The 11,964-nt window shown below is 35.1% G+C and overlaps 1 protein-coding gene across 1 annotated transcript; it reads left to right on the top strand.

Annotated features, from left to right (window-relative positions):
• Positions 1-4,761: 4,761 nt before the first annotated feature.
• Positions 4,762-9,751, top strand: LOC143567638 (sucrose nonfermenting 4-like protein). Its single transcript, XM_077054010.1, has 12 exons — positions 4,762-4,788; positions 5,726-5,898; positions 6,115-6,222; positions 6,316-6,375; positions 6,753-6,842; positions 6,968-7,102; positions 8,084-8,219; positions 8,303-8,476; positions 8,563-8,626; positions 8,705-8,774; positions 8,928-9,045; positions 9,447-9,751. The coding sequence occupies exons 2-12, from the start codon at positions 5,815-5,817 to the stop codon at positions 9,536-9,538; spliced, it is 1,131 nt and encodes a 376-aa protein (XP_076910125.1). The 5' UTR covers positions 4,762-4,788; positions 5,726-5,814; the 3' UTR covers positions 9,539-9,751.
• The last annotated feature ends 2,213 nt before the right edge of the window (positions 9,752-11,964 follow it).

Genomic DNA, 11,964 nt, shown 5'->3' with positions numbered 1-11,964 from the left:
AGTATTTTGCGATGCTTCTCATCAAGGTCTCGGTTGCGTTCTCATGCAACGAGGTCAGGTTATCGCGTATGCTTCAAGGCAACTCAAAGTCAACGAGAAGAACCACACGACTCACGATCTTGAACTTGGTGCCGTTGTTTTCGCATTCAAAATTTGGAGACATTACCTTTACGGAACGAAATGTGTGGTTTTTACCGATCACAAAAGCCTTCAACACATTTTTGACCAAAAAGATCTCAACATGAGATAACGACGATGGGCTGAGTTACTTAGTGACTACGATTGTGAGATTCGCTACCATCCCGGTAAAGCGAATGTCGTGGTCGATGCCCTTAGTCAAAAGGTTAATGTCAAATCCGTCTTGCTTCTTAGCGTCACCGTTCAAACCGATCTCCAAGCCAAAATCTATCAAGCCCAACGTACTTCCGTTGACGAAGGCAACATGTACGACGAAATGTCATGTGGAGCCGAGCTTCAACTCGAAACAAAACCCGATGGCTTATTGTATTATCTCAATTGTTTATGGGTTCTCGATCGCGATGACCTTCGTACTCGCATACTCGACGAAGCTCACAAGTCATGATATTTTGTTCATCCCGGTGCGGATAAAATGTATTTCGATATTCGTTCTACCTTTTGGTGGCCGGATATGAAGAAAGACGTAGCAACGTACGTTTCGAAATGTCTTACTTGCTCTAAAGTCAAAGCCGAACATCAAAAACCCTTTGGGTTACTCGAGCAACCACCGATTCCCATATGGAAATGGGAAGACATTGCTATGGACATTATAATGAAACTACCCACTACTCAAAAAGGTAACGATAACATTTGGGTGATTATTGACCGATTAACCAAGTCAGCTCACTTTATTCCAATTCGAGAAAAATACTCCGTTGAGCAACTTGCCCAAATCTACGTTCGCGAAATCGTGTGTCGCCACAGTTTACCTTTTACTATCATCTCCGATCGCGATGCTCGATTCACGTCTCATTTTTGGCGATCACTTCAAGAAACCTTGGGAACTCGTTTTGATCTTAGCACCGCTTATCATCCTCAAACGGATGGACAATCCGAACGTACGATTCAAACACTTGAGGACATGCTTCGAGCGTGTGTACTCGATTTCGGTGGGAATTGGGATTCTCACATTCCTTACATTGAATTCTCTTACAATAACAGTTTCCATTCTAGCATCGGTATGGCTCCTTTCGAAGCTCTCTATGGTCGCAAATGTCGTTCCCCGATTAGTTGGAACGAAATCGGTGAAGCTCAAATTACTGGACCCGAAATGGTCCAAGAGGCCACCGACCGTATCGACCAAATCCGCAAGAACGTACTTGCCGCTAGAAGTCGACAAAAGAGCTACGCCGACAAACGGCGAAAACCGATCGAATTAAATGTCGATGATCTCGTCCTTCTCAAGGTATTTCCTTGGAAAGGAGTTGTTCATTTTGGAAAGAAAGGAAAACTAGCTCCCCGTTTCGTAGGCCCATTCAAGATTCTTGAGCGATTTGGAAAAGTAGCCTACAGACTTGAACTACCGGAAGAACTCACCGGTGTTCATCCGACCTTTCATGCTTCAAATCTCAAGAAGTGCTTAGTCGAAGGTAATCTCCATATACCTCTCGACGAAGTACATGTCAATGAATCAATGATCATTGTTGAACGACCCGTTGAAATCACGGACTGCAACGAAAAGAAAACCAAACGACGTCGCATCAAGTTAGTTAAAGTTCGATGGGAATCACGGCGTGGCGCGGAGTTTACATGGGAACGAGAACACTCGATGAAGGAGAAATATCCACATTTGTTTACATCATCTTAATTTTGGGACGAAATTTCCTAAAGTAGGGGATACTATGACATTTGTCAATTTCGGGTTATTTTATACTTGTATTCTTAATGTAAACCCGACCCGTTTTGTATCCCGAACCTTTCGATATTATCAAAATGATGAATTTTATGTTATATATTTGTTTTATAGTTGTCGGATCTAAAAAAAAAACCTTTTCGGTTCTTAAAATGCCCCGAAAACGCTCAAAACGAACTCCAGGGACTAAAACTACCAAAATGAAGACTTGAAAAACCCATTTGTAGTTTGTGCTTTCTTGGGTCTATAACCAACCCATTTTTATGAAACACCCTTTATGAAAGACCCATTTAACTTACCCTATATATACACACCCATCTTCTTCATTTGTGCTTGCTCATTTCCTCACTTCTCTCTCAAATTCTTGAATTCTATGGTTGTTCTTCATAGTTTGACTCTCAAGGTCAAACTAAGCTAATATTTCATTTTAACTAACTTCTCGATACTTAAAGCTTGATGTTACAACATATATATAATATACATTCCTTGTTTACCTTCGGTCTTTCATTTCTCCGGTCTCGGCCGGTTGAAATGTCGGGCTAGTAAGGCAAGGTTACATGGAGGACTTTGTAGTCCTAGTTTATATATTTAACAAATCTAACCATATAACTTGTTATACTTGCTTAACTTCTGCATATTTTAGTTTATTGTTCATATTTGTCAAGTTCCATGGTATCGGGTATGTGGTGACTAGCCTCGGATTCATCCCGAGTTGAGAACTGAACCAAAAGCGAACTTTCGTTTAAAAGCTTTATTGTTAACTTTTTGAATGTAAAACTTGAGTATTATTATTTATAAGTTATTTTACAAGTTCCATGGAAATTGGGTATGTGGTAACCATCCTCGGTCTTATTCCGAGTCAAGGACCGAACTAAACCGAGTTCACTCGCTTAAGACACACAAGTTTGTTTTTAGCCACCAAAACTCATATTTTTCTTCAAGATTATATTTTAAATCAATTTTAGTTAATTTCTAAACATACTTGGCATGTCGGTAACCAACTTGATCTTATAACAAGTTCGGACCGATAAAGTCGTATACTCGCTTAACGAACGTTAAGGTTCTTCACAATAGAACGACATACTTGGTTAAGTCTATTTTGATTTTATTGAGTTATCTCATAACATTTATTATTTTGGGAAGTTAACTTTGAGCTTGGTAAATTATCAAGTCTCGAACCGACAAACCTGAACACTCGTTTAAACCTCGTTTTGGTATTCTTATAACCCAGGGTTTTTCAATATTGTATTTTAACCCACATTATTACTTAACATAGGTTGAGTAAAAAAAGAAAAAAAAAACTAATGAATAGAATACCGAGACCCGGTTTCGAGTAAACTTATTTTACAAAACTCGTTTCTTTAATTTATCAAATATTTACATTTTAAATCCTAAACTTTATTTATTTACTTTATTTGTCATGTATTTTATTTTAAACCCTTCCAAGACTACCTACTAACACAAGACCCGTTTAAAATAGGTCTTGCTCGTTAAACCGATCTCTCCGATTATTCACGACACTATCTTTCAAGTTACTTGTTAATGTGAGTGCTTTTTCATTCCCCGTTTTCATCTTTCATTTTGGGGGTGGCATTGCATACTTATTCAAATTCAAATGATTTATACTTGAGTCTTAAACTACAACACTTATTGTATATGTTTACTTAAATAAATGCTCGATTTGGTGTTATATGCGTTACATGATTATTTGCAAATTCTTGAATGCTAACGCGGGTAGCCTCTTGAATGCTATGGCGGGTAGCCTCATCAAAGTATGATCATACGTTAATTTCGAGTATATATGGTATCCCCATATAGAAAGATGTCGTCAATGTATTCCTCTTGACGATTTCATTATTGTCGTCAATGTATTCTTATTGACGGTTCGTCAATGTATTCTTATTGACGGTTTTACTATCTAAATTGTCGCTATTATTTATTGTTTTCATATACTAGTTGTGGATTTCATACTATATACTTATTGTCCAAAACTATGAAAATTGCTTACCAACCTTTGTGTTGACAAACTCTATTTTATGTAATATTACAGGTTTGATGTTAGCTTGATTGGATTACTTAAAGAAACTTATCATCTTGGCTTTAGGATATTAGAAAATGAAAGAACAAGTTATTTGTTTATCTATCTATTTGACATTTTGTATGAACAATTGTTGTGTTATTTATGATGATATGGATTTAAATGAGTTGTTTAAATATTGTAACTTTGTAGTGTCGTTGTGCAATGAGCAATCATGTCGCGCCTCGACGTTTCCGCATTCATTGGTCGGGGTGTGACATATATTGTTTCAAGACCCTCTCTACATATATCGATCAAGAAAACAAGAAAGATAGAGTTTACAAAGCCCACACAAATAATATTTAGAGCAACGAACTTAAACACCTTAAACTTAGTAGTCAAAGGAAAAGAAAACAAAGACAGGTTATTGGAGAGCAATAAGCTGTTGTGCATCTATTACGTGAAAAAAACATGAAACATAATAAAAATACTACGGACCATTTGGATGTTTACTTAAGACGAAATTGAAATTCCTTGAAATTTATTAAAAAAAAAGGCAAAAATCATATAAGTTTGATTAGGTCATGAGGAGAATAGTTAGAATTAGAATGAGAATCAAAAGCTGCCTATAACACTGTTAAATTGACCATATGATATGATATTATTATTATTACGTTGCATTCTATTAGGTAACACTCGACTCCAATCTCCAAATCCCCAATCTTCTTCTTCCTTATAATATATATATATATATATATATATATTTATATATCATCATCATCATGCTTCTCGATTATACGCCCTAGAATCAGTCAATCAATCAATCCTGCTTTCAATTACAATTGCAATCACACCTTCTTCTTCTTCCTTACACTCGTTGTTCATTGCTTCAATTTCTTCGGTTAGAATACCTAATTTAATTCTTTATTTTTATCTCAATTTTGTTAGCAATTTGTCCTTGCATTCGTTATTTTAACAAGTTATATTATTAGGGCACGTGTTGAGGTTTAGAATTATATTTTGGGAATTATTATTTTACAAATTGAAGGTTTATCTATCTATCCCTGACTGAATTGATTGCAATTAGGTTAGCTTAGCTTAGGTTTTTGAGATAATAATATTGAAGGCAGATTCTGATATAAAGATTCCACTTGCATAAGCTAAATTCATCTGCTAATTGTTACCTTTTATTTCCCTATTTGTGAATAATCATTTGTAAAGTGAACGAATTTGCCGGTTTCATTCAAAAACTCAAGGAAAGACATGAACTTGAATCAGTTTTCTGCTTGGTTTCATTAATTCCAAAACAACTGTAAATACATGAAAATAAGCAACGTGCAGATGCGTACTATACCACTACGTAGAGACCATGGATGATCATGACTAGAATGCAAAATAAATGGTTTGAGTTAACCCCAATCGCATATCCGGGTCGGGCTGTATCAGTGTGGTTCTGCTTTGGAATTGAGTTGCTAAGAATTTCTTACTATCTGTTTAGTTTAAGAAATAAGTTAAAATTATGGTGATCTATCATAAATATTGAAACTTGTGATGAGTTTTCAAGAAATTATGCATCTAGGTTTATAGCTAAAGTGTTAGGTTTGAGATTTGACTCTAATAACTAAAACATTTATCATCATGTAAGAAAACTTATATATGCAGTCTCTGTTTGATGATTGATTATTGGTACCCAATATCCTATAGCTCTCGTTATTAATAACTTGGTTGTAGAAGTTTAATGCTTAGTTATCTATTCATATGTTTTACAAAAACTGCATTTGAAAATTGCATGATAGATGCTTAAAAGGTTTACGCTTATATTTGTGAATTCTGTGCAGTGCATTTTCTTTGTTAATGGATGGTAAACTGATGGACAACAGTCCTTGATACTGTATTGAGCACAATCTTTGTGGGCAGAGAGTTTGATATGATTCCTCGGTTTCCAGTGTCGAAAACTCCTGGCCTTAGTGGAGATAGTATGGAAATTGATGGTGATCCTTTTCATCACTCAGTAAGATTATCTTTCTATAACTGCCAATCTTTTTATGGGTTAAAGTATTAATCTTTCCAATCAACTTGTTTAATTATTTCATGGTATTCGTGTGATCTTTCTGTTCTAAGAGATAGTCTATAATGCATTTTAACTTACTGTTCAATTCAGTTTTATATTATGCTATATAACATTATATGATATGCATATGTATGTTTGTGTATTGATACTTTACAGGAGGCGGTTCCAAAGATACTGGATGCTGATGTGGAGTTATCTCGCCATCGCATATCTGTATTTCTTTCTACACATACTGCATATGAGTTGCTCCCAGAATCTGGCAAGGTTTATTGTCTGACATTCCCTCATTGTGAAGTTATTTTGATATATTTGGACTGCTGTTGTAGTTGTTGAGTGTTTGCCCTTTGCATTGTTTAGGTTGTTGCCTTGGATGTCGCCCTACCAGTTAAGCAAGCTTTCCACATTCTGTATGAACAGGTACCACTGCATAAATCATATTTTTGATACTTACATAGAACATTGAACACAATCTAGTTGCTGCGTGTGCCAATGAGACATTGCATTAGCATATTGATAAGTTGAATATACAATGACTGCTAAAATACTAGGTGGTAGACTTATGTGTTTTATAAATATAACGTATTGTAATTACACAATCGAATACCATTTTACAGAAAACACAATTTATAAACCATCTCCAGAGTCCAGAATCCTTTAATGGCAGTAAAGTAAAATAACACATGTCAGTTGCGATTTCATGATTTCATCATGTTCCACTGATTTTTTATATCATTTGCATTCATTTGAGTAAAATTGGACAGTTATATCTAAATTTTGAGCATGTTTATTAACAGGGAATATCAGTTGCCCCCCTTTGGGACCATGATGTTGGTCGATTTGTTGGAATACTTAGCCCGTTAGACTTCATCTTGATACTTAGAGAGGTATAAAACTTTCCAATTAGCTTGTATACAATATCACAATTGCTCTTTCATGATGATTTTGCATAATCTTTTCACATAAATTGGGTTCCATTACAATAACAAAGTGTGTTTTTATTAATCTTCAGTTGGGAAATCATGGATCGGACTTGACTGAAGAAGAGCTTGAGACTCATGCCATATCAGCCTGGAAAGAGGGGAAGTTACAGCTTACCAGGAAATTTGATGGTAATGGTTCTTTGCATCCAAGACGCCTCATTGATGTAAGTCCCCCTTTTGTAATTATTATAATTATTCACTTACTAGGGGTTTAAACAAGCCGATCTCGGCTTGTGAGAATTTTTTCAAGTTTGAGCTTCGCTTCTTATTTATTAAATCATTTATTTGTTTTATTCGTATACACGTATCACTTATATATATATATATATGGTTAAAGTTATATGTATAGCATAATTTATATTAGGGGTAGCTTCACATAACAGGTACTAAGTTTCTCAAGTGTTCCACAAGTTACTCAGATTTTTTTGTTCTTCTGAAGTCACTCAACTTTTATTAGGTGTTCAAATCCTAGGTAATTATTTTATAAATGTTAAAAAGGTTTAAAATTAAGTGAGGCAAATGAAACATATATGGGTCTTGGTTACTATTTAGTGGCTATTTTTTCCAGTTGAATTAAATTTAACAGTTATGAAACTTGGTTATTATTTAATGAAAAATTTACTATTATCTCATACATCAAGTTAATTGGAAATTGGTTATGAATTTTTCGGTAACGAAGATTCATATATATTCCATTTGACTCAATTTTAGAAAAAATACATTTATAAAGCATTACATAGGATTAGAATATCTAGTAAAAGTTCATGACTTTAGAGGGATAAATAACTTCGAATGACTTTAGTGGAACACTTGGGAAACAGTCACTAATGAGCGAAGTTTTCTCTTATTGGTGGTATTTTTATCATGATTATTTATAATAATAGTATAGTATTTATTATTTAGTTATGTATTTGTTTATATAAAATATAAATAATAAGCTTGTTTAGCTCAAGTGCCTAGTAGCATGGTATACGGAGCTTGCGCTCAAGGTAGTTCATTAAATTAGCTTTGATTTAGGCTCGTGCTTGTTAAACTCGGCTCGGTTCAAGATTTTAGTGAGGCAATCTTTACAAGGGGCTTGGTTTGTTTACACCCCTAATTTACACTAAGAATGATTACAGGGCTAAACTAGTGTTTTCATGCAGGCTGGGCCTCACGATTCATTAAAAGACGTTGCTTTGAAACTGTTGCAAAACAAGGTTGCTAGTGTTCCAATAATCACACATGATGGTTCGGTCCCTCAGCTGCTACATTTGGCATCCCTAACTGGTGTTCTAAAATGTTAGTTTCGTTATGAATGCTGGTTAAATACATATGTATATGAATATGATACGTCTTTACTAACAGAAAGCAACCAATTTCAGGCATCTGCAGACATTTTAAACATTCACCTGCCTCTTTGCCAATTCTACAACAGCCAATCTGTTCAATCCCGTTGGGCACGTGGGTCCCCAAGATCGGGGAATCAAATGGACGACCCTTTGCAATGTTGAGACCAAATGCATCACTTAGTGATGCCTTGTCTTTATTTGTTCAAGGTGCTTATTGAAGTATACCTATTAAGTTTTTTTATTCAGTATTCTATATATTTGCAGTTTTCTTTAATCTTTCTTTTTTATCACAGCTGAGGTGAGTGCAGTACCTATAGTGGATGATAATGACTCCTTGCTTGATATATACAGCCGCAGGTAAAGTTCTGTGTACTTTAGGAATGCCTGAGATCTTGTTTCTATTCTTGATGCATTTTTGGCATTTGACATTGACAGTGATATCACCGCTTTGGCAAAAGACAGAGCATATGCACAAATTCACCTTAATGAACTCAGCATTCACCAGGTAAGTAATTCAGGCTCAACATTAATTTTAGAGTCATTTAGTTCATGATTTGTGGCTCTGTATAATTAATGTCTTTTGTAGTGTGTGTTCCATTCAAAATGCAATGCTATATCATGTAGGTTTATATCCTAAACATGTACCCTGTATATTCAGGCATTACAACTCACTCAAGAAGCAAGTGCAACACATGGCTTTTTTAATGGACAAAGATGCCACATGTGCTTGAGATCTGATCCACTGCATAAAATTATGGATAGGCTTGCTATTCCTGGTAATTTATCTCAGTAACCAAGTTTAAAATCCTCACCTCAATATTGATTTAACAATTTCGACCCATTCACATTCACCTATAAATGGGTCAATTATGACTGTATTTCATATCAAACTGGTCAACTCAATGAGTTGGGTTAAAATGAGAATGGGTCGAATTGGTTATTAGGCACCCATTGCCCATTTGAAAGCACACAACCTCAAAAGATTTATGCTCGAGTAAACATAATTTACACATGACAAATTTATAAATGTTCCAAGGTGCATATGCGTGCTCATGGGTCAACCCCAACCATTTTTGAGTAGTACTAAAGATGACCCATATCTGTGCTCTACTCAGATGTTTTGTTTTTTATTTTTTATTTTCTCATAATCTCATTGTTTTTAATCAATTACTTTCAGGAGTTAGGAGACTTGTTATAGTGGAAGCAGGAAGCAAGCGTGTAGAGGGCATCATTTCCCTAACCGACTTATTCAGGTTTTTGCTTGGATAATCCAACAATCGTTGTAGTCCTCATCATAACCGCTAAAGGAAATCAAAGTTGTTTGCTATGATGAGTTTTCGGTTGGTACAAGTCTTGAGACGTTTTCTTTTTTAATTTGTTTTTTATTTATTGTACTAGTTCAAACAGAAATTTCTGTAAATTTCAACAAGATTCAATGTTTTTTGTTGTCCTGGCTTTAATGCAAGGCATCATTGTCAAGTCAACTTTTTTTAATTTTATAAGCAATTTCTGTAAATATCAAGAGGATTCAACTTTGCGGTTTTTGGTTGATAATTGTTTTGCAAAATATTATTAAGATTGGCAAAACGGTGGGTCGGCTTAGGTAACGGGCTGAAAGGGGTTGGATAAATTTGGTCTGAGTTGACATTGTTAATGTTTGCTAAGTATTGTTTAGATTAGATTACGGTCTCTTTTGTTTCTACTCATAAACCGAGACGGGAAAATCCAAATGGTACTTTCAGAGTAGCTTTTTAAGTTTTTAAACCCAGTAACGTTTATATGATAAACCGGAATAAAAATTCGATTTATATTAGTAAAAAATCAAGTCTTTATCATATAGATACAAATGCTACTATTTCTTATCATCAAAATAACAATAACGTTAGAAACTTTATATTGTTTGTATGTGATTCAGTGATTGTGTTGATTGAATGCAACCCATCTTGTGTTGTGTTTGTTTATTTTCTATTTTAGTTGTATTTGGTTTTTAGCTGTTTTGAATGCTAGCAATTTCTGTTGTAAAACCAAATGAAATGGATCATTGCGAAAAAGAATTAAAAAAAAAAAGTGTTTGGTATGGAAAAAAGTGTTTGGTTGCTTAACGGAATGAAATCATCTATTACTTCGTCTATTCCGTTCCCTCTAAAACACCTAAAATTCACTCCCCCCCAACTTCTTTCACCATGCATCACCTCCACTATCTTCACATCACCACTATCGACCACTGCCTGTTGCCCCCCCACCGTCACACAGCAGCGCGACCTCCATCACCCCCCACCACCACGAAACCATGAGTACTTAAGCCTCAAACCATATACTTGGGTCTATGTGTTCATGGACAAAGTGGATGATTCCGAGGCTCTCAGGTATGTCGATCCAAAGAGAAAATGTAGATGACTGATTACATGTGTTATGCCTTATATGTTGGCGTTGCGAATCCAACGGTCCAAAGTATGACTGAGGATCGAGTTGAAGGAAATGTTCCAACAACAGACTCGTTTAGGGCGCTTTACAACCATGAAGACTTTTACTTCATGTCAAATTAAGGAGGGTAGTTATGTAAGCTCTCATGTTTTGAACACGAAGAACCACATTAATCATCTTGAGAAATTCGATCTTCCCTTAAGCATTGAGCTAGTTGTGAATTCTGAGTTCTATGACAAGTCATATTGCAGTTCATTAGAATTACATTATGAAAGGTTGGAAAGTATGTCTTAAAACTTTCTTAATGGGAGAAATAGAAAGCTAAATGCCAAGAAAAAAAGGTAACAAAGACAAGCGCATAACAGTTATGTAACAACCCAAGTAAATCGTGTTAGGATATTGCCTGCTTTGCCCCTGATGGGTTGCCCATCGTGGAACTCATGGCATCCCGCAACAGTCATATAGCTGAGCTTATAAAGGGACCAATTGGCCGGTTAAGGTACTGAGGTAGGACATAGTTGTCATCAGAGCCATGACCAAAGCTTCCTCAAGAAGCTTGAGCAGGCAAAGCAATAATGAATAACAAACTAGTGATCAGTAACTTCGTTAGGGTGTGTGAACAATTATAAAAGAGAATTAAAGAATGCGTTAGCTCAATTGTTGTTTGGCCTGAGAAAAGACCTTCTTAATGATCAAGCTAGGGTTATAGGTTTCTTATTAGTTAAGTTTTAGTTAACATTATAAATAGGCAACTGAGTTAGAGTTAATCAAAAGAGAAACCGAGTTATGGCCTGAGTGACTATAATTGAAGTTTTGAGTTATTTTTTTGGTAATAGAATTGGAGAGTTTATTCCAAAATTAATCGTTTGACTCAAATGCGTTTATATCCGTTCACCACAGTGAGAGTAATGCATACATGTATTGATCTTGCATTCTATTCCACAAAATTTATGAATGTCCTTTATCATATATAAATTACTTGAAGTAAGTTTTAAGTTGGAAGTTAAATAGCTTTCTTTCAGTTCAACTAATTCTTTCCTGCATTTCCCTCCTATTTACTATAAAATCACACATGCCTCTCACATATGCTCCTTTCTGTGTTTCCGATCAATAGAAAATTCGACTGACTAAGCTAACAGTAACGTACAACCTAAAATTAAAGTTCAGATTGTAATAAACATATCAGATTATATGCAGACTTTTAAACAAACATACATTTTCTAGCTTGTCTAATTCAATGTATATATAGTTACATTTTAGGCTTCTTCATT

The sequence above is a fragment of the Bidens hawaiensis genome, unplaced genomic scaffold (assembly GCF_021521415.1).
Source record: "Bidens hawaiensis isolate Kalapana, Puna unplaced genomic scaffold, B.hawaiensis_p1.1 tig00023470_1, whole genome shotgun sequence".
Taxonomy (NCBI): Eukaryota; Viridiplantae; Streptophyta; class Magnoliopsida; order Asterales; family Asteraceae; genus Bidens; species Bidens hawaiensis.
The sequence above is the reverse complement of the archived record's forward strand: the minus strand, read 5'-3'. Positions and strand labels throughout refer to the sequence as shown.

Coding starts and splice junctions, on each gene's coding strand:
- LOC143567638 (XM_077054010.1), top strand. CDS start 5,815: ATGATTCCTCGGTTTCCAGTGTCGAAAACTCCTGGCCTTAGTGGAGAT. Junction 6,376..6,752: donor TCCACATTCTGTATGAACAG/GTACCACTGCAT, acceptor GTTTATTAACAG/GGAATATCAGTTGCCCCCCT. Junction 8,477..8,562: donor CTTGTCTTTATTTGTTCAAG/GTGCTTATTGAA, acceptor TTTTTATCACAG/CTGAGGTGAGTGCAGTACCT.